Below are 22563 nucleotides of genomic sequence, written 5' to 3'. Positions count from 1 at the left end.
GAGAGCAGGTGAGCTCGTCCTTTGACTCTGCAATATTGTCTCCTCCATCCAAATATCTCCATTTTATTAAGGCTGCCTGGATGATAATTTTATTATTGCCTCATATCAAAATGTAGCCTCTTCTAAGCAAGAGGCCAAAGATGTAGAGGAAGATGTGGCAACTGAGCCACTGACTTCACTTCCCACCTTTCTCTTTTATTTTCAAGTCATCTGTATCTTTGTATCTAAAATGTCTTCTGTAGGCATCATCCAGTTGGATCTTGATTTTTTAAGCCAATCAGACATTTTCCATCTTTTGATTGGATTGCTTGATCTGTTTGTATCTAATATTATTAGTTAAGTATTTGGATTTAACTTTATCATTTTCCTTACTTTTTCATATAGCTTATATCTTTTTTCTTTATTCCTCCTTTTTTTCACATTAAGTAAATATTATCTAGTTTACTATTGAATTTCTTTAATAGTTTTTCACTATATTGAGGTATTTTCTTGTGGTTGCTCATGGGCTTTCCAAACATCTTAACTATTAGTATCTACTTTAGATTTATGCTAACTTAATTCCAATTAGATATAGAAATGTTATCCCTATATAGCTCTGTTCCATTTTCTCTGTTTTCTGCTCTTATTTCATATACATCATATCTTGATATGCTAAAAACCCAACAATATATTGTTGTAATTATTTTATATAATTTTTGTTTTAAAGAAGCTGAGAAAAGTAAGAATATATATATATATGTGTATATATATATATATATATATATATAGTTTTAAAATATTTACTCTCGTTTTCTCTTCATTTGTTCCTGTGAGTTTGAATTACCTTCTTGTGTCATTTCTTTACTCCAGTATAATTCTCTGCTTTGTGACTAGGTTAGGCTATTTTAGGACAGTCTGTTTCTCTGCAACATGAGGCCCTTGGTGTTACTTCTTGGAAGGCATGGCCTTTGAGCTCACTTTGACTATCTCTTTCCCTATTCTCTCTATTAAGCTGTAAGTCTCATTTGATATTTTTCCAAAATTAGACAATTGGTAATTTTTTTAAATTGTGGCAAGAACACTTAACATGAGATCTACCTTCTTAATTTTAAATGCATAATAAAGAATTGTTAATTATAGGCACAATTACAATAGATCCATAAAACTTACTCATCTTGTATAACTCAAACCCTATATCCATTATACAGCAAATCCTCATTTCCTGTCAACAAACATTCTACCTTCTGTTTTTATGTGATTGCCTATTTTAGATACCTCATATAAGTAGAATCATGCAGTTTCTGTACTTCTGTGACTGGCTTATTTCACTTAGCATATTGTCCTCCAAGTTCATCCTGTCACGTATTACAGGATTTCCTTATTTTTAAGAAAATAATATTTAATTATATACCATATTTTCTTAATCCATTCATCTACTAACTCCAAACTCTCAGTCCATCCTTCTTGCTCCCCATCCCCTTGGCAACTACTAGTCTGTTCTCCATGTCCATGAGTTTGTCTCTTTTCTGTATATAGGTTCATTTGTGCCATATATTAGATTCCAGATATAAGTGATATCATATGGTATTTGTCTTTCTCTTTCTGACTTACTTCACTCAGTATGAGAGCCTCTAGTTCCATCCATGTTGCTGCAAATACAATTAATGTGTTCTTTTTATGGCTGAGAAGTACTCCATATCTTCTTAATCCAGTCATCTATTGATGGACACTTAGGTTGTTTCCATGTCCTAGCTGTTGTAAATAGTGCTGCAATGAATATAAGGGTGCATGTATGTTTTTCAAAGAAAGGTTTTTTTCTGTATATATGCTCAGGAATGGGATTTCTGGATCATATGGTAGTTCTATATTTAGTTTTCTGGGGTACTTCCATACTGTTTTCCATATGGTTGTACCAATTTACATTCCCACCAACAATGGTGGAGGGTTCCCTTTCTCCACACCCTCTCCAGTATTTATTTGTAGACTTACTAATGATGGCCATTCTGATCAATGTGAGGTGATAACTCATTGTACTTTAATTTGCACTTCTCTAATAATTAGTCATGTTGAGCATTTTTTCATGTAACTGCTGGCCATCTGTATGTCTTTTTGAAGAAATATCTATTCATATCTTCTGCTCATTTTTCAGTTGGGTTGTTTGTTTTTTTTTTGCTATTGAGTTTTATGAGTTGGTTGCATATTTGGAGATTAAGCCCTTGTTAGTTTTATTGTTTGCAACTATTTTCTCCCATTCTGTAGGTTGTAATTTGAGGTTTATTATAGCTTCCTTTGCTGTGCAAAACATGTCACTTTGATTGGGTCCCACTGGTTTATTTTTGTTTCCATTTCTAGAGCTTTGGGAGACTGACCTAAGAAAACATTTCTACAGTTGATGTGAGAGAACGTTTTGCATACATTCTCTTCTAGGAGTTTTATAATGTCTTGCCTTATGTGTAAGTCCTTAAGCCATTTTGAGTTTAATTTTGTGCATGGCGTGAGGGTGTATTCTAGTTTCATAGATTTACATGCAGCTGTCCAGTTTTCCCAGTACCACTTGCTAAAGAGACTGTCTCTTTCCCATTTTATATTTTTGCCTCCTTTGTTGAAGTTTTTTTTTAAATTGTTATTTCCCCGATACATTTTTTTTCTACTGTACAGCATGGCGACCCAGTTACACATACATGTATACATTCTTTTTCTCACATTATCATGCTCCACCATAAGTGACTAGACAAAGTTCCCAGTGCTACACTGCAGGATCTCATTGCTAATCCATTCCAAAGGCAATAGTCTACATCTATTAATCCCAAGCTCCCAATCCATCCCATTCTCTCCCCCTCCCCCTTGGCAACTACAAGTCTATTTTCCAAGTCCATGATTTTCGTTTCTGTGGAAAGAGTCATTTGTTCATATATTAGATTCCAGATTTGTCTTTCTGATTTACTTCACTCAGGATGAGAGTCTCTAGTTCCATCCATGTTGCTGCAAATGGCATTCTTTTGTTCTTTTTTATGGCTGAGTACTATTCCATTGTGTATATAAACTGAGTCTTCCTAATCCAATCCTCTGTCAGTGGACATATTTAGGTCGTTTCCATGTATTGGCTATTGTGAATAGTGCTGCAATGAACATGCAGGTACATGTGTATTTTTCAAGGAAAGTGTTGTCCAGATATATGTCCGAATGGCATTGCTGGGTCATATGGTAGTTATATGTATAGTTTTCCAAGTACCTTCATACTGTTCTCCATAGTGGCTGTACCAGGTTACATTCCCAACAACAGTGCAGGAGGGTTCCCTTTTCTCCACACCCTCTCCAGCAATTTTAATTTAATTTAATTTAATTTGTGGAGTTATTAATGATGGCCATTCTGACTGATGTGAGGTTGGATCTCATGGTAGTTTTGATTTGCATTTCTCTAATAATCAGAGATGTTGAGCATTTTTTCATGTGCTTGTTGGCCATCTGTATATCTTTCTTGGAGAAATGTCTATTCAGGACTTCCCATGTGTCTCATGGCATGAATCTCTATTTTATTGATTTCCTCTGTGATCTTTATGATTTCCTTCCTTCTGCTGACATTAGGGGTTTTTTGTCATTGTTGTTCTTTTCCTAATTCTTTGAGGTGGTGGGTTAAGTTGGCGACTTGAGATTTTTCTTCTTTTTTGAGAACAGCCTCTATTGCTATGAACTTCCCTCTAAGCAATGCTTTTGCAGCATCCCACAGATTTTGAATGATTGTGTTTTCATTATCATTTGTCTTGAGCTATTTTTTAAATTTACCTTTTGATTTTTTCATTGACCCATTGGTTTTTTAGTAGCATGTTATTTAGTCTCCATGTAGTCAGGTTTTTTTTTTCCACTTCTTTTCTTGTGGTTGATTTCAGTTTCATGCCATTGTGGTCAGCAAAGATATTTGAAATAATTCCTAAACTCTTAAATTTGTTGAGATTAGTTTTGTGCCTGAGTATGTGGTAAATCCTTAAGAATGTTCCATGTGCACTTGAAAAGAATGTATTTTTTTTTTAGATGTAAGTCCTGAAAATGTCAATGACGTCTCATTTTTCTATTGTGTCATTTAGGACCTCTGTTGCCTTATTAATTTTCTGTCTAAAGGATCTGTCCACTGATGTGAGCGGGTGTTAAAAATCTCCTACTATATTTGTATTCCCATCAATTTCTCCTTTTAAGTTTTTTAGCATTTGTTGTGTGTATTTGGTGCTCTTATCTTAGGGGCATATATATTGATGGGTGTAATATCCTCTTCTTCAATGAATCCTTTTATAGTTAAATAGTGTCCTTCTTTGTCTTTCTTTATGGACTTCATTTTAAAGTCTATTTTGTCTGATATGAATAGTGCAGCTATTGCTTTCCTGTCTTTTCCATTCATGTGAAATATATTTTCCTATCCCCTCATTTTCAATTTATATGTGTCCTTTGCCCTAAGGTGAGTCTCTTGTAGGCAGGATGTAGCAGGCATTTTTTTAATCCAGTCTGCCACTCTATGTCTTTTGTTTGGATCATTCTGTCAATAGACATTTAAGGTTATTATTGATGAATATGTATTTATTTCCATTTTAAACCTTATTTTCCAGTTGATTCTATGTTACTCCTTTGTTCCTTCTTTTTTGGGTTGGATGATTTCCTTTTATTTTATGCTTGTGTCCTCTTCTTTTTAGTTTTTGTGAATGTATTGCTTGGTTTTGATTTGTGGTTGCCCTGTTATTCAAGTATATGAACCCATTCCTATACCTGCTTTCTTTAGCCTGATAGTCATGTAGGTTCAAACACATTCTAGAAAAAAAAGTCTAGATTTTTCTTATTTTTCTTTCTCACATTTTATGATTTTGATGTCCTATTAACATCTTCATGTGTATACTTTTGCAATTCCTTGTGTTTATTTTCACTTTTACAAAAGTTTTTTTTTCTTTTTTTTTTCTGTATTCTGGCTTAGTTAATGATTACTTTCCAATAGTGATTTCCTCCATCCTATTTCTTCTTGCTTCTTTTTTATTTAAAGGAGCACTTTCAGTATCTCCTTTTGAATGTGTTTAACATTTCTGGACTCTTAGTTTTTGTTTGTTGGAGAAATTCAAATAGAAGATATCAAGATACAGGAAGCATATAGGGAAAAATTTGGAGCCTGGACTACTAGGCTATATGCTTCCTGTATCTTGACATCTCTTTCCTTTAGATTTGGAAAGTTTTCATGCATAATTTCTCCAATTATATTTTCAATCCTCTTTTCTTTTTCTTCTCCTGGAATCCCTATTATTCGTAGATTAGCCTGCTTTATTTTATCCAATAGATCTCTTATATTGCTTTCATATTTTTTCATTTGGCTTTCTGTCTGCTGTCCTGAATGGATGATATCCATTATTCTATCTTCAAATCACTAATTCATTCCTCTACATTATTCATTCTGCTCTTCAGTGCCTTTAACTCAGTTTGCATCTCTTCATATGAATTTTCTATTTTTTCTTGTCTCCTCCTTATATTTTCTAGTTCCTTTCTAAAGGAATCTACATTACTGTTCATATCTGCTCTTAATTCCTTCATATTCACCCTTAATTCTTTCAGTATTTTCACTATCTCCTTTTTGAACTCAGTGTCTGTTAGATGACAGAGGACTATTTCATTGCTTGCTCCTTCTGGTGAATACTCCTGTTCTTTTAACTGGGAATGATTCCTGAGCTTCTTCATTTTGCTTATATTTTTCTTATTCTGTGAGTTTAGGGAAACCATCTACTGTAGTCTTGGGGGGTTATTCACATGAACAGCACCCCTGGGTATTTTGTGAGGGCTTACTATTTATTTTTGGCATGAGGATTTGGATGCTTGCTGTCTCTTTCCTCAGTGTGCAGGCTATTATTCCCTTGATAGGATGTTGTGTGTGCTTCCATGGAGATGGAGGCAATAGGCAGGGCTAGTAGCTAGGGCCTAGTTGCTGGTCTCTTGAGAGTAGCAAGGACCTGTGGGAAGGTGGCACAGGCTGCTTCTAGGTTCAAGGCCCTGGGAAATGGCAGTGAGCCTCAGGCAGATTTAGGCAGCAGTGTCAGTGGCAGGGCATGTGCATTCCCATTGGAGTGAGAGTAACAACGGTGGTGCTTGGTTGCTGTTTCCTCCTCTGTGCCAACCTCTGAGGTGACTGAGGCTGAAGGTGGTGCCTGTTCATGGACCCCTAGTTGTTCCAGGCCATGCCCACCTCTGGAGTCAGAGAGAAGTGTGCTGGTTTGCCCCTGCTGCCTGTAGACCATGCAAGAAGAACCCTGTCATGCTTAGCCCATGCAAGAGTCCTCACCACCTATAGCTGGTGCAAGAGGGGCTTTGCTGCCCATAGCCACACCCTCCAAGAGTCTGCACTTGCACAGAGAAAGGTATTCCTATGGTGTTCTGCCCCTCCTCCTCTTGCTCTCCCCACCAATGGTGTCTTGCTTCTCCTGTGGGCCCAGATCTTCCCTCAGGTTCTTTCGGGTGTGGCTCTCCACTCCCCAGCCCTTGGTCCACCACCACTCCTTAGCTCCCTCAGGCTGTCTCCACACAGCCAACCCTAGTTATCTCCCTGGAACTGACCTCCAAAACCTGGGTCTCAGTGCCTAGCCCCCACCTGAGCATCTCAGGTGGTGGTGTCTGGGGGTGGTGTTACTGATGGTCTTTGCAGCTCTCTCTCTGCTTTGCCCTCCTTGTTTTGGCTGCTGTGCTTTTCTCTGTGTCTTCTTTGAGGTCCTTCTGTCTCAACTGATCTCCCTGTCAGTTAGGTGGCCTCCCAGTGTGTGGATTCCTTTCCTCTTTCACTGCTCCCTCTCGGGATCCTGATTCTTTTTTTTTTTTTTTTTCTCTTCTCTCTCTCTCTTTTTACCTTTTGTTCTACCCAGTTATGTGGAGGGTTTCTGGCCCCTCTTGGAGGTTTAAGGTCTTCTGCCAGTGTTCAGTAGATATTCTGTGTGAATCATTCTACATGTAGATTTATTTTATGTATTCATGGGAGAAGGTGACCACTATGTCTTACTCCTCTGCCATCTTGACCCCACCTCTCCCATCTTGTTCTTGATATTAGGAAAGCATTCAGCCAATCAAATGCAAGGTACATTAGCTATAATTTTTTTCAGATATCCTTCATTTGGTTGAGGAATTTCCCTACTGTTTTTTCTTTACTAAGAGTTTTTATCAGGAATGAATATCATAATTTGTCAAAAGGTATTTTTTTAATCTCTTCATGTAATATGTGGTTTTACTTCTTTACTGATTATTTTTATATATTGAACAAACTTTGCATTCCTGGTATAAACTATGCTTGGTTGTAGTGTATTATTTTTCATATGTGGCTAATTTTTTGCTTTTTTATTTAAGTATAGTCAATTTGCAATATTGTGTTAGACTTGGGTATACAGTGTAGTGATTTACTTTTTTGCAAATGATATTCCTTAAGTTATTAGGTTATAGGTTATTAAAAGATTTTGGATATAATTCTCCATCCTATATAGTAAATCATTGCTACTTATCTATTTTATGTATAGTGGTTTGTATATATTAAACCTATACCCCAAAATTAACCCTCCCCTTCTCCTTTGGCAACCATAAGTTTTTTCTACATCTCTGAATCTGATTCTGTTTTATATATATATTCATTTGTCTTTTTTTGAGTCCACATATGTGATATTATACAACATTTTGTCTTTTGTCTGCCTTATTTCACTAAGCATAATATTCTCTACTTCCATTCATTTTGCTGAAAATGGCAATATTCCATTCTTTTTAATGGCTGAGTAATACATACACCCCCCCATTCTCTCTCTCCTCTCTCTCTCTCTCACACACACACACACACACACACACACACACACACATACATCTTCTTAAGTAAATAACCTGTTAATGGGCACTTGGGGTGTTTCCAGGTCTTGGCTTTTATAAATTGTGCTGCTATGAAAATTGGAGTGCATGTATTTTTTCAAACTAGTGTTTTCATTTTTCCAGATACATACCCATGAGTGGAACTGCTAGATCATATGGTAGTTCTAATTTTAGTTTTTTAGGGAAACTTCATACTATTTTTCTTAGTGGATGCACCAATCTACATTCCCACCTACAGTGTACAAGTGTTCCCTTTTCTCCACATCCTCTCCAACATTTGCTATCTGTAGACTATTTGATGATAGTAGTCTTGAGCTGATTCCTCATTGTAGTTTTCATTTGCATCTCTTTAGTTATTAGTAGTGTTGATCATCTTTTCATTAGCCTTTTAGCCATCTGTATGTGTTCTTTGGGGAAACATCTGTGTAGATCTTCTGTCCATTTTTTGATTGCTTGTTTTTTTTGGGTTTTGTTGTTGTTGTTCATTTGTTTGTTTGTTTGTTGCTACAGTGTTGTGTGTGCTGATTGTATATTGTGGGTCTTAACCCCTGTCAGTGACATCATTTTCAAGTATTTGCTCTCATTTGATAGGTTGTCTTCATTTTGTTGATGGTTCCCTTTGCTATATAAAAGCTTTCTAGTTTAATTTGGTCCTATTTGCTTATTTTTGCTGTTATTTCTTTTGCCATGGAAGTCTGAGCTAAGAGATATTAATACCACTTATGTCAAAAACGTTTTGCCTATGTTCTATAAGTTTTATTGTGTCATGTCTTACACTTAGGTCTTTAAACTATTTTGATTTTATTTTTATATATGATATAAGGGAATGTTCTAATTTCATTGATTTACATGTAGTTATCCAGTTTTCCCAGCATCACTTGTTGAAGAGACAGTCTTTTCTCCATTGTTTATTCTTGCCTCTTTGTCATAGATTAATTGACCATAGGTGTGTCTTGAAAGGCTTTATGTTTCTAGAAACTTGTCCATTTCTCCTAGGTTGTCCAATTTGTTGTTCATAGCATTCTTTTATGATTTTTTTTGTGTTTCTGTGGCATTGGTTGTTATTTCTTCTCTTTCATTTCTTTTTTTTTTTAATTCTCTCTTCATCTTGCTGAGCCTGGTCATCTATATTTTCTAGTTCCTCATCAAAATGATGTGCATTTATATCAGTAATTTTCTTAATTCAGTTAACATTTTTATTACCACTTTTTTGAACTTAGTGGCTGGTAGACTAATGATCTCTGATTCATTATTAATTTCTTTCAAGGAACTTCTCTCGCTCTTTCAGTTAGGAGTAGCTCTACATTTTTATTTTACTTTAATTTCTCTGTCTCTCTGGATTTAGGAGAAACAGTTATCCATTTTGGTCTTGAGGGGGTGTTTTTATGTGGCTGCATCCCTGTGTAGATTACATTTGTCCAATGTCTTTGGTGTGAGGGCTGGTTTTGATGTGAATGTTACCCACATCTTTCCTTAGAGTGTGCTGGCCTCTATCACCTTGATATGGGGTGTGGTTGGTTTAGAGGATCTAAGCATGTGCACTATGAGAGATAAGACTTCCTCTCTGCTCCATGCTTTTGCTGCCCTATCAGGGATTGGATCTGCTCTTCAGTTGCTGAAGCAGAAGCCTTGAGTGTTGGGCTTGAGCAGGCTCTGTTCCGTTTGAGTTCATATTTTGCTGTAAAGTAGAAGAGTATTGAAGTAAGTTAGCTCATAAGCTCACAGAGTCCCAATGCACTGTCTGTTCAGGCATCTGTGGCTCCACTCAGACACAGCCCAAGTTTGCATCCCTGCCCCTGTTGTGGTCATCCCAACTCTAGTGCAAGGCTGAGGCGTGGAGTGGATGGGGCCAATACATTCACTAGGTTGGAACTAAGGGTTGGGGCATTGTGGCTGCAGGAATTGAAGTGGCTGCATTGCTATCAGAGATCTGGGATGATTGTGGGATGTATATCGAGCTAACACAACCAATACTGGCTGCTGCTGCCCCACCTGGACCACAATCAGGACTCTGAGCCTCCTCCACATCCCTAGATCTAGTCTCCCAGAACCTGTCTGCCCCAGATCCAGCACTAAGCTGTGACATGGAGTGGGTAGGGCCAGAGCCTTTGTTCAACTAGGAGCAGGAGCTGAGGCATGATGGTTGAAGCTGTGCCCTTGGCACCACTTGAGTAAGCATCAACAATCACCACTGCTGCCCCCACCTGGACCTACATGTTGCCAAATTTGAGTTGCCAATTTTTTTAGGTTTTTTTTGTTGTTGTTCATGAAGGATATTCATTTGTATTTTTCTCTTTTTTTGTACCATTTCTTCTGAGTTTTGTATCAGTGTAATACTGGCTTTATAAAATAAGTTGACAGGAGTTCCTGTCATGGCTTAGTGGTTAACAAATCTGACTAGGAACCATGAGGTTGTGTGTTTGATCCCTGCCTGGTCTTGCACAGTGTGTTAAGGATCTGGTGTTGCTGTGAGCTGTGGTGTAGGTGGCAGATGTGGCTCAGATCCAGCATTGCTGTGGCTCTGGCATAGGCTGGTGGCTACAGTCCAATTAGACCCCTAGCCTGGGAACCTCCATATGCAGTGACAGTGGCCCTAGAAAAGGCAAAAAGACAAAAATAAAATAAAATAATAAAATAAAATAAAATAAAAAGTTGACAGATGTTTTCCTATCTTCTAGTTTTCTGAAGAGATTGCATAGAATTTACAGCCAAATTTGGGTAATGGGTTTTTTAATTCAAAATATATTTGTCTCTCTCATAATTGACGTGCTTATACCATTTACCTTTAATGTAATTATTTGTATATTTGGATTCACATGTACTATTTTCTGGTATGTTTTCTTTTTTTCCCCGTTTTTTTGTTCCTTCCCCCCTTTCCTTCCTTCTTTTGGCTTATTGAACAGTTTTTAATATTTCATTTTACTTAACTATTGTGATTTTTACTTGGCATAATTTTTTTGTATTTTCTCTAGGGATTACAAAATACACAAGTTTTCAGTCTGTATAGAATCAATCTGTTACTACTTAAATAAGAGTGTATGAACTCTACAACCATGTATGCCATTTTATGCTTTTCTCTTCATGCTATATTTGTTTTATATGACACATCTATATTCACTGAGGATCCATGTATACCATGCTATATATACAATGCTGTTTTTTTTTTTTTTTTTTTTTTTTGCTTTCTAGCATCCAAGATTTTTTGAAGGACTTAAAAATATGAAAAATCTATTACATTTATCCATATACTTACTATTTCATTTGCAATTCCTTCATTGCCTACCTTCTTAGCTTCCTTCTGGTATTGTTTTTTTTTTCTGTCTGATGAACCTCTTTTAGCATTTCTTTCAGTGAAGTTATGCCAGCTACAAGGTCTCTTAGTTTTCCTTCACTGAGAAAGTTTATTTTCTTGAATGATTACTATTTTAGCTGAATATAGAATCCTAGCTTGACCACTCTTCTTTCAGTACTTTAAAATTTTTGTGCAACTTTGCTCTGGCCTCCATGGTTTCTGATAATAAATCTCCAGTCATTTAAACATTGTTGTTCCCTTATAGGTAATGTGTCATTTTTCTTCAACTACTATCAAGATTATTTTCTTTTCCTTAGTTTTTAGCAATTTGATTATGATGTGTCTAGATGGGATTTCATGGTTTTACCCTATTTAGGATTTGCTCAGCTCTTTGAATCTCTTAAGTTTATGGATTTTATAAATGTGGGAAGTTTTCTGTCCTAATTTTCTCAACTACTTTTTAAGGCCCTCCTGAAATATATGTGGTATGAGGGAATGTCCTAATTTCATTGATTTATGTGTAGCTATCCTGTTAAAAAAAAAAGTTTAGCCATCTGGAACTCCAATAACATGAATATTAGTCTATTTTTTCATACACTGGTCCCTTGATCTTTGTTCTTTTTCCCCAATATTTTGTCTGTCTGTTGTTCATATTGGATGATTTCTATTGATGAATCTTTGAGTTTAATGACTCTTTTCTCTATCTGTTTTCTCTTTCATTGAGTCCATTTGATGAGGGTTTGGTTTTTGTTTGTTTGTTTGCTTTTTAGGGCTGCACCTGCACCATGTGGAAGTTCCTAGGCTACAGGTTAAATCAGAGCTACAGCTGCCAGCCTATGCTACAGCCATGCTGGATCCAAGCCGCGTCTGTGACCTACACCACAGGTCATGGCAACATTGGATCCTTAACCCACTGAGCCAGGCCAGAAATCAAACCCGAAACCTCATGGTTACTAGCCGGATGGGTTTCCTCTGTGCCACAACAGGAACTCCCTTGGTGAGGGTTTTTATTTTGTTTGATTATTGTGGTTTTCAGTTTTAAATTTTCTATGTGATTCTTGCTTATATCTTCTGCTTCTTTGCTAAGCCTTTCTAATTTAATATTTATTTCAAGATTTCTTATAATTGCTCATTCAATAATTTTTATAATCAAAAATTTAAGATAATTCTAATGTCTGTGTCATCTCATCATTCATGTGTATTTTTTTTTTTTTTTTTTTTTTTTTTTTTTTTTTTTGCTATTATCAATAGTATTTTTTTTTTTATTTATTTATTTTTTTTTTAAATTAAATTTTATTTTCCCACTGTACAGCAAGGGGGTCAGGTTATCCTTACATGTATAAATTACAATTACAGTTTTTCCCCCACCATTTCTTCTGTTGCAACATGAGTATCTAGACATAGTTCTCAATGCTATTCAGCGGGATCTCCTTGTAAATCTATTCTACGTTGTGACTGATAAGCCCAAGCTCCCGATCCCTCCCACTCCCTCCCCCTCCCATCAGGCAACCACAAGTCTCTTCTCCAAGTCCATGATTGATTTTCTTTTCTGAGGAGATGTTCATTTGTGCTGGATATTAGATTCCAGTTATAAGTGATGTCATATGGTATTTGTCTTTGTCTTTCTGGCTCATTTCACTCAGTATGAGATTCTCTAGTTCCATCCATGTTGCTGCAAATGGCATGATGTCATCCTTTTTTATGGCTGAGTAGTATTCCATCGTGTATATATACCACATCTTCCGAATCCAATCCTCTGTCGATGGACATTTGGATTGTTTCCATGTCCTGGCTATTGTGAATAGTGCTGCAATGAACATGCGGGTGCATGTGTCTCTTTTAAGTAGAGCTTTGTCCGGATAGATGCCCAAGAGTGGGATTGCAGGGTCATATGGAAGTTCTATGTATAGATTTCTAAGGTATCTCCAAACTGTTCATGTGTATTGATGGTCTTTTTTCATGTGAGTTGAGATTTCATGGTATTCGTATTTTGGTTGAGTTTTGTTTCTATTGTGGATATAGTTTCTATTACGATGATATTGTATTAATTTTATCCTGTGGAGGTTCATATTTTTGTTTTACCCTTCTATGTGTTGTGGTTCCAAAATCAATTCAGTTTTTAAAACTTTTCTAGAACTATTTAGATTACAACTGTGTGTGTACCACCTAGTGGTCAATAGGGGGCTTAGGTGGAAGTATGCTTGATAGTTCAGTTTCCAAATCTTTGGCATGCTAATTAGGGCCACATTAAAGCACTCACAGATCAAGTGTGAGCTGCAATGAACAATGTTGTATGTTGTACATGTATCTTTTCAAATTAGTTTTTTTTTTCACCAGATAAACGCCCAGAAGCGAAATTGCTTGATCATATAGTAGTTCTATTTTCTTATTTCTTTGAGGAACATCCATAATATTTTCATATTGACTGCATCAGCTTATGGTCCCATCAACAGTGCATAAGAGTTCCCTTTTCTCCAGATTATTTCTTCATTTATTCCTTTTCCAATGTTCTTACTTTAATTATATAGATTAAATTTCTTACCTATATCATATCCCTTCTGCCTAAATAAAAGATTTCTTATCTTTTGAAAAGAATCATTTTGAAAAAATCATTTTGACTATTTTTTATTTATTTTTTATTGTTATTTCCCCCAACACACTTTTTTTTCCCCCACTGTACAGCATGGGAACCCAGTTACACATACATGTATACATATTTTTTTCTCCCATTGTTGTACTTACAATGGAACATGACAATGGGAGAAAAAAATGATTTATTTATTTTTACATGGTATTTTTTTAATTGTAATCAATCGCTATTTCCCCAATACATTTTTTTCTACTGTACAGCCTGGTGACCCAGTTACACATACATATATACATTCTTTTTTCTCACAGTATCAAGCTCCATTATAAGTGACTAGACATAGTTTCCAGTGCTACACAGCAGGATCTCATTGCTAATCCATTCCAAAGGTAATAGTTTGCATCTATTAACCCCAAATTCCCCATCCATTCCACTCCCTCCTCCTCTCCCTTGACTATTTACTTATTTATGTTCCATATTATTTTTGAAGGGCATTTATGTTGAATTTAGAATTGGATAAGCAGTGTTCTTTTTAACTTTCAATACTTTAAAATTTTATTCCACTCTGTTTGTTTCCGTGGCTCTGATAATAAGTCTAGTGTAATTTTTCTTGTTCTTCTCTAGGTAAAATATTTCCTTTACCTCTTTTTCCTGGCTACCTTCAAGATTTTATTTTGCCTGGTTTTCTGCAGTTTGAATTTGATATGTCTGGATGTGATGTAGTTCTTTTTAAAGCTGCATTTACCCTGCTTGGTGTTCCCTAAGATACTTGGGTCTGTGGTTTATATCAATATCTTTTTTTTTTATTTCAGGAATTATTTCTTCAAATACTTGTTCTCCATTCTCTCTCTCTTTTCCTTCTGGTATTCTAACATGATAGTGTATCAGAGTTCTTGGGTGTTTTCTTCTGTTTTCTTTTCTACTCTTTTTTCCTCTCTCTGCATGTCAGTTTGTATAATTTTTGTTGCTCTATCTTCAAGTTCACTGATTCCTCAGCTGTGTCATGTTCACTGATAAGGACATTGAAGGCATTCTTCAGATCTATTCATGTGTTTTTTCTCTTGTATTTACATTTGATTCTTTCTTATACTTTTCATCCCCCTGCTGAAATTACCTCTGATCTTACATATTGTCTAACTTTTCCAATATAGACTTTAACATAATAATCATAGCCATTTTAATTGCCTGTCTGAAATTCCAACATGTGTGTCATAATCAATTATGGTCCTGGTGATTTTTTTTTTGGTCTTTTCAGACTATGTTGTTGTTGTTTAATATGGAACACTTCACAAATTTATGTGTCATCCTTATGCAGGAGTCAAGCTAATCTTCACTGTATCATTCTGATTTTTTAATATTTGTGCACAGACTGTTTTTTTTTCTTGCTTTTATTCTTCCTTTTGTGCTGCTCTCTGGATATTACCTCTTGCATCCTTTTAAAATATAGTTTGCTATTATTTTACTTGATTTCTTTTAGCTTGATAGTAGGGAATAGGGGACTAGGGACAGTCTACGTAATTATTATTAATCTTCAGTCTTAAGCAGGCTTATCCTGAGTCACAGAGGTGTGACTTTCCCAAATGTTCCTTCCCATGCTCTAAATATAATGGTGGGTCTACCATATATTCCATTTTTTTCTATTTTTCTTCTCCATCTGTTGTGAGTTTCCACCAGTGTACTCATTCTTATTGCCATTCCTTCTATAGATTAAGCCTTGTTTCCCTTAGGGAAGATATAGTAATAGATTGATCTGGGCCATTTTAGTGGTATTGGATAGTCATCTCTGCCAGTTGCAGTGAACATCCATCAGTGCTCTCAAGCTATAGTTTTTTCTCTGTGAAGATTAAGGCCTTTGTTCCATAGGGTATAGGGAGAATGATCTGGGCACAATTTCAGCCATTGCTGCTTTTCTTTTTCCTTCCTCAAAACAGATCTATAGGGTATCTTTCTCAGGATTCTTCTCAGTCTTCCCTGTCAGGACCTGGTGGAATTCTTAGAAGAAAACTCTGCAAGAGGATTCAAATCCACCTATGTCTGCAGTTTAGAGGGGTTTCATATTCTCACACTAGCCCACAACAAACCTTTAGCAATTCGTTAACACATTTTAGCTGAATATTATTATGAGTTTATATGTTGTTCAGTAGTATCTGCAAAAGATAAGCAAATACCCAGGCCTTGTTTCTCCCTGCAAATGCTTGTCTCTACAGATTTTGGGTTAGCTGTTTACACTGCAATGTCAGTTCTCTCATGAATTCAAGAAAACACAATTGGCAATTCTCCAGGATTTTTTCCTTATTATATTGGTGGGAGAGAAGCTTTTTCCAATTCTACATTTCTTTGCTGATACCAGAATATCATGTGAACCTGGGAACAACATTTGAGGCTCTTTTGTGTCTTTCAGCATCCATACCCCAGTTTACAAATTCCCCCACGATGGTGATTATGGTGGGTTTACCAGCTCGAGGAAAGACCTACATCTCCACGAAGCTCACACGTTATCTCAATTGGATAGGAACACCAACTAAAGGTATGTCCCTGAAACTCTTTCTTCCACAGCCCACGATAAACCATTGACTGAAAATTGAGTAAGGTAGACGACTTTAAAAGGGACAAAAAACATCAGTACCGGGAGCATCTGAAACCATTATTAACAGTATTAATAATATTATTATTATTACTATTACTACTACCACCACTGCTACTGTTACTACCACTACTTTCATAAATTTACAATTTCTTAAGTATATACTCTGTGTCCAATCTCATACTAGGTGCTAAGTATAGGAAAATGAGTAAGAATAAATACCTGCTGTTAAGGAGTTACATTGTTGTAAAACCACAAACCAACCCTATGAGTAACATACTACATATATTACTGTTATTATTACTACCACACCAATATTACTATTTTATTAATATTACCATTCCATTGCATTAAGGTTTTCTTCAAACCTTAGGGGCATGTGGTGTCTAGCACGGTCGAAGCCCCAGCCCAGAGGCCCCCATAATATCTTAAGTAAAGCAAGGCTCCTTAGCTCACCTCTCCAGTCCAGAAGGCGTCTGCTCTCTCCGAGCCTCTCCTTAGGTCTGAGCCTGTCTGCTCCCCCTCCCCAGCCGGAAGTGATCCTGCCTCTTTCCGCCTCCAGAGGGTCTCCTTCCCTCCCTGTCAGCCTCCTCCCTACTTCCACTTTTCTTTTCCTTTCACACCAATGTGATCTCTTTTCTGCTTACTCTCTCTTATTCAGCAACCACTCTCTTCTCCTCTCCACTTGATTTCTCTATCGCTCATCCTGTATCCCCATTCCTACTTGATTCCTGGGTCCCCCCAGGAAGACAGTGCTTCTCTGAATTTTCACACCAATGCTTTCTACAGCCCCCTCTGTGCCAACACTAATTACACAGTGTGTTGTAGCAGTGTGCGTGTCTGGATTTCTCACCCAGAAAATGCTCTGGGGTAGGGGACTAGATCATATTCATTTCTATTGGTCAAGTAAGACCAGACTAAGATGTTTAGAGGCTCTAAGCACTAAAAGTTAGGGTGCCCCCACATCGTATGTAATTCAGAATAAAAACAGCAAATGTAAGAAAGTCTACCTAAAGTTTTTTAATGTATCCCCTGATGACAATATTGATGCTTTTAACTTAGCTGAAAATTTTTACTGGGACTGTGTTCCCCTTTACTGGTATGCTAAGCAAGCACTTAGCCTCTCTCCCTTGTGGAATGGAGCACTGGTCGCCAGTGTAGAAAACAGTTCTTCCTGGGCATTCGTTTAATCATTCAGTTACTAATTATTTGTTGAGCACACTGTTGCACCAAAGCTCTTGTTGGATGTTGGGCAAACAAAGGCAAGTAAGATAGGATCCCTGCCCTCAAAGGACTCACATCTGTTCTCAAGTTCTAAAGCACTCATGTAGGGGGAATTAGTATTATCATCATTGGACAGCCAATGAAATTAATGTCCAAGATGTGAAGTGTCTTGTCTAAAGGCACATGGTCCCTAGTGACAGAACTAGGATACAAACCCATATCCCATTGCTTCCAAAGCCTGACACTCACTGTGCCAAGCCTGCTACTTGGCGCTACTGATTGGGAAGAGGGAAGAATCCCACGTTGGCCCCGTGGTTCTCCTTTCCTCCATTCTCTTTCATTTCTCTTGATCATCCCAACACCCTGTCTATCTGCTTCCTTCCCTCTCTCTCACCAAGTCTTCTCCTCTCCTCCTCCCATTTCTTCTTTTCCTTCATGGACTTTCTCTTTCTCTTATTCACTGGGGAAGAGTTTCCCAATGATTTTCCATGTACAGAAACCCATACTAGGCATTGGAGATGCAAAAATGGATGAGAGCCACACTCTATCCTTGAAGCTTTCTCCACCTGGTTGGGATGCATAAGAATAGGACATGGCACCAAAGGATCCCAGAGCAGGGTGCTGAGGGGCTCACAGAAGAAATCACCAACTGGAAGGCAGTGAAGGTTTCCAGATAGGGTATGCATGAGCTGAGTGGGTCCTGTAGGAGGAGTAGGACATTGACAGAAAAGAAGGGGAGAAGGAATAGTTCTTGTGGGACTGCAGGCTCTGAGGAGCCTCTGCTGAGTGTAGGGCCACACTGGAGGTAGGAGATGGGTCTCTGCTCTAATACACCTGCTGCCTATCTGCTCTACTCCAGTCTATTCTTGCAGAGACCCTCAGAGTCAGGTTTCAAACACAAAGCTGACCGTATCTATAGCCGCCAAGGGTTCTTGTGGCCTACAGGTTTAAACCTAGCTCCTTAGCCTGCCATTCAAGGTCCTGCATGATTTCCCCCCTCACAGACCTCAGTCACAGTGGATGACTCACCATCCTCCAAACAGGTTTTGCCTTCTGCCAGTGTCATACCTTTGGTCAAACTGTTCCTCTACCTGGGTTGTCTCTGTTCCCATCTCCCACACTCCATGCCTTCCTAAAAAGACTGGTACAAATGCTGCCTTCTCCAAGACACCGTTGGAGATCGCCCTGAGTTTAATTGGTCTTTCCTTCCCCCTGACTCATTTGCATGAGTCTGTCAGAGCACTTAACAAAGTGGGTGGGAGCTCTCTGTGTACTGATTTACTCACTGTCACTGCTGCATTTTGAGCTTCTTTGAGACCCCATCATGTAGATCTGGCTCGTCTCTGAGACCCCAGAACTCATGTCCTCATTCACAGAGTAGGTGTCAGAAAATATTTATTGGATGAATGACTATTACATTACCCCTTTGCCTATTATCCCCTCTTTCCTCCTATCCTTCTGTCTTCTCTGTTTGTTCATCTTTACAATTGAGAAAGTACAGCCTAAGGAAGGCAAAAAACCTAGATTATCTGTCCTGATACTGGAAAATGTATGATAGCATTGGACTAGGATTCACGGGGACCAATCTAGTTCTATCACAACTGACTCGTTGACCCATGGTGATGGAGATCACCAGTTTCTTTATCTTTCCAATGGAGTTGTATGACATTAAAAGAGTTGGAGTTAATGATAATTAAAATAGTGAGAAGATCACCAGCTTTGGAACAAAATAGACCTGGAGTTGAATCCCAGCTCTCCATTTATTAACTGAGAGTTACTTCCAAAGTTTCTTTGAACTTTGATTTCCTCATTTACAATATGGGAATGGTGATCCCCACTTTTCAGTGTTCTGAGAGGTAAATGACCTGGTAACCACAATTTGAAGCTTTATAAACATATAGCTACAAGCTATTCCTTCTTTTACTTCTGAGATCCCTCCCAGCAAGGACTTTTTTGTTTTTTTGGGTTTTTGTTTGTTTGTTTGTTTGTTTGTTTTTTTGCCACTGGGATCTTCCCAACCTCTTTACCAGGGCTCCCTGCTTTCAGTGTTTAATTTAGGCCAGTATCGACGAGAGGCAGTGAGCTACAAGAACTACGAATTCTTTCTCCCAGACAACATGGAGGCCCTACTTATAAGGAAGTGAGTATCTAACATTTTAAGGACCTGCACTGCCTTCTGGCTGAGGGAGGCCTTTGTTCAGATGATGGGGGAGTAGAGCAAAGCAATTTGGGTTAGCAAGGAGGCCCTCTAGATGCTCAAAGGGTGGTCACAACAGCACTTCTACCAACCTAAATAATGCTATCCCCTGCTTAAGAAATTTTAAGTTTCCTATTTTTGATGGGAGAGAGTGGAAACTTAGCCTAGCATTTGAAACATGAGTCTCAATAACTTGGCCCACTCCAATCTCATCCATTCAACCTCAAGGTCTCTCTCTTCTACAAGAGTCTGAGAACTTCCAGAACAGAACCTGGGTCTAATTTATTGATCCATAGCCTCATAATAGAACCTAGCAAAGAATAATCACTAAACAAATTTTTGCCAAAACCGTAAATACATTGCCACCATCATACCTGTGCTTGCCCTGTTATGTATACCAGGAACAACTTCTACTTTACAGACCATATACCCAAGCTCTACTTTGATTAAAGAACCAATTTAGTTTGAGTTTTATTAGCTCAAAGATTGGAGCCCTTAATAGTATGACTCTGTCATTTGTCAACTTTTCTTGGGTATGTTACTTTATACCTGTCCCTGAGTGTCCACACAGAGCCACTTTCAATTGTGTGATCCCTCTGTGCTTGTCATAGTTCCTAGAACACACCCTTTGTAGATGTTCAATAGATGAATAATGTAATATAGGACATCTGAGAGGTGGTGCAAAAGATAATGCAGAAAAATAGAGAGGAACTCGTCTTGGGTATAGGTGTTGTCTTTGTTTCTTTCTTCATCTTTTTCAGGCAGTGTGCCCTGGCAGCTCTGAAAGATGTCCATAACTATCTTAGCCATGAGGAAGGTCACGTTGCGGTAAAGATATTTGCATTTTCCCTCAGTTTCTCCTGAGATGGAGACATTATTCTAAGTACTTTTTACATATTTATTTAATTCCACCTTCCCCCATGAGATAGGTATTATTATTGTACTCCATTTTATAGCCTAGAGGAATGTTACACATAGAGATTAAATAATTAAATATTTTTCCAAGGTGGCAGGCCAAAACTGGAATACAGGTTATACTGCTCCAGAATCTATACTTTTAACCAGTACACTCTACCACTCCACCCCTAAGAATTTTTCAGGACTGTGCTAGAATTTAAGACTGAAATATAAACATTTTTGAGTTCTAGAGATTCACCTAAACATCTAGTCAGTTTAATTTCATAGGCCTTTGGGATAGGATCTATAAATTCTAAAAGGAGAGGAGATCTTCAAATATGTATATGGTTCCATCTAAAGTACTGAGGATAGTAAATTGTTTCCCATTCTTGAAGAGCTCCGCAGTGATAGGAAAAGAAGCTTTACCTAGGAGTTGAGAAAATCAGTTCCAACTCTGCTCTGCTAGCAACTCTTGGTGACCTTATTTAGACAGATCCTTTCTCTAAGCCTCAGCTACTTTACCTGTAAAATGACTAAGAAACCCCCACAGTTTTCTTCTGGTTTTACTATGCCTACAGAGTCTGCTGAATTTCTGTGCAGACAGTAAGGGCTCAATGAGGGCTTGAGAAATTTATATAGGCTAATTCCAAATCCTTTCACTCCTTCAAAACCCTGTCCAAGTTCTATCCCTTCCCATAAGCCCTCCACTTAGCACAGGAATCATCAAAGTGTAGGCATTTCTTTTAGAACCAGACTCAGACTTAAAGCCATCTCATTGTGTGCCTCTAGGTTTTTGATGCCACCAATACTACCAGAGAAAGACGGTCTTTGATTCTACAGTTTGCTAAAGAACACGGTTATAAGGTACAGTAACCCTCAAACTCTAATGTAGAGCCTACTCATCTATAGTAAACTCCAAAGGAAAGGAAAGGCAGGGGAAGCAGAGATGCCAAATCAGCTGCCATATGCTTAATTTGGTTGCAGGGCCTTCCAGATCACAGTTAGAAGCAGAAAATAGAACCAGAACAGGAAAGTAGTGGTGCCACATTAGGCAATGGAAGATGATTGCTGACAAGCTGACATTGCGAGGGTAGGGATGAGGAAGGAGGAGAGTGAAACACTATAATTTAGGGCCAATCTGCCTAACAAGACTCAGAATCCTGAAAGCATCACTGTATGAAATTATGTTGTCAGAGATACCTCTAAAGATGACTCAGAGCCACTGAGAAGGAATCAAACTCTGTTTTGGTATAATTATATTATACCAAATATAATTTCCTGCTGGAAATTTCTGTTCTGTTTCTCTTATAGGTCTTTTTCATTGAGTCCATTTGTAATGACCCCGACGTCATTGCAGAAAACATCAGGGTAAGGAGCACAAATAACCTTTCCTTCTTACTTTGTTGCAGATGTGAAATAATGCCTAAAAATACTTCTGTGCAGTTAAAGGAGGGATTCTTCCCTGAGATTCTTCTCCCACTTCCTATAAGAAGCATTCCCTGACCATCCTGGAATATTATGATTCAATGAATTTCCTCTTAGTAGTGGAGAGAAGAAATTGAGCTTCCAAAGGAAGAATAGAATTGTCAAAGGTTCATACAGCCAGGAATAGGTAGAACTGGGACTGGACCACAGACTTGACTTTCTGCCATGAAGGCTCTTTTTTTCTGCCATGCAATTCATATCAGAGCTATCACTGCTCTTAGACTCCAGGCAAAAGTCTAAGATTAGATTTAGATTAAGATCACTCACCACATTTTATTGTACTCTATTTCATGAAATTGCTGGGGACAGAGGAGAACTTAAAGGCCACCTCCTTCAGCCTTCATCAGAAACTTGAAACCTTAGCTAAATATTTGTCTAGAATTTCTCTTTGTACCTTCAGCAACAAAGGGCTTATTGCCTTCATTAAATGCAGTCCAATCAAGTTGAAATCTGCCTCCCTATAA

General features: G+C 37.7%; 1 protein-coding gene across 11 annotated transcripts in view; it reads left to right on the top strand.

The window, feature by feature from the left end:
* PFKFB1 (6-phosphofructo-2-kinase/fructose-2,6-biphosphatase 1) overlaps positions 1-22563 on the top strand; it is an 87329-nt gene that overhangs the window by 16877 nt on the left and 47889 nt on the right. For all 11 annotated transcript variants that reach the window (XM_021079420.1, XM_005673664.3, XM_021079419.1 and 8 more), the window contains 5 exon segments: positions 16114-16239; positions 19567-19660; positions 20479-20545; positions 21404-21478; positions 21926-21982. In XM_021079420.1, the coding sequence (XP_020935079.1) occupies positions 16114-16239; positions 19567-19660; positions 20479-20545; positions 21404-21478; positions 21926-21982 (419 nt within the window).

Source organism: Sus scrofa, chromosome X (genome assembly GCF_000003025.6).
Source record: "Sus scrofa isolate TJ Tabasco breed Duroc chromosome X, Sscrofa11.1, whole genome shotgun sequence".
NCBI classification, from domain to species: Eukaryota; Metazoa; Chordata; class Mammalia; order Artiodactyla; family Suidae; genus Sus; species Sus scrofa.
Note: the sequence above shows the minus strand (reverse complement) of the source record. Positions and strands in the feature narration are given on the sequence as shown.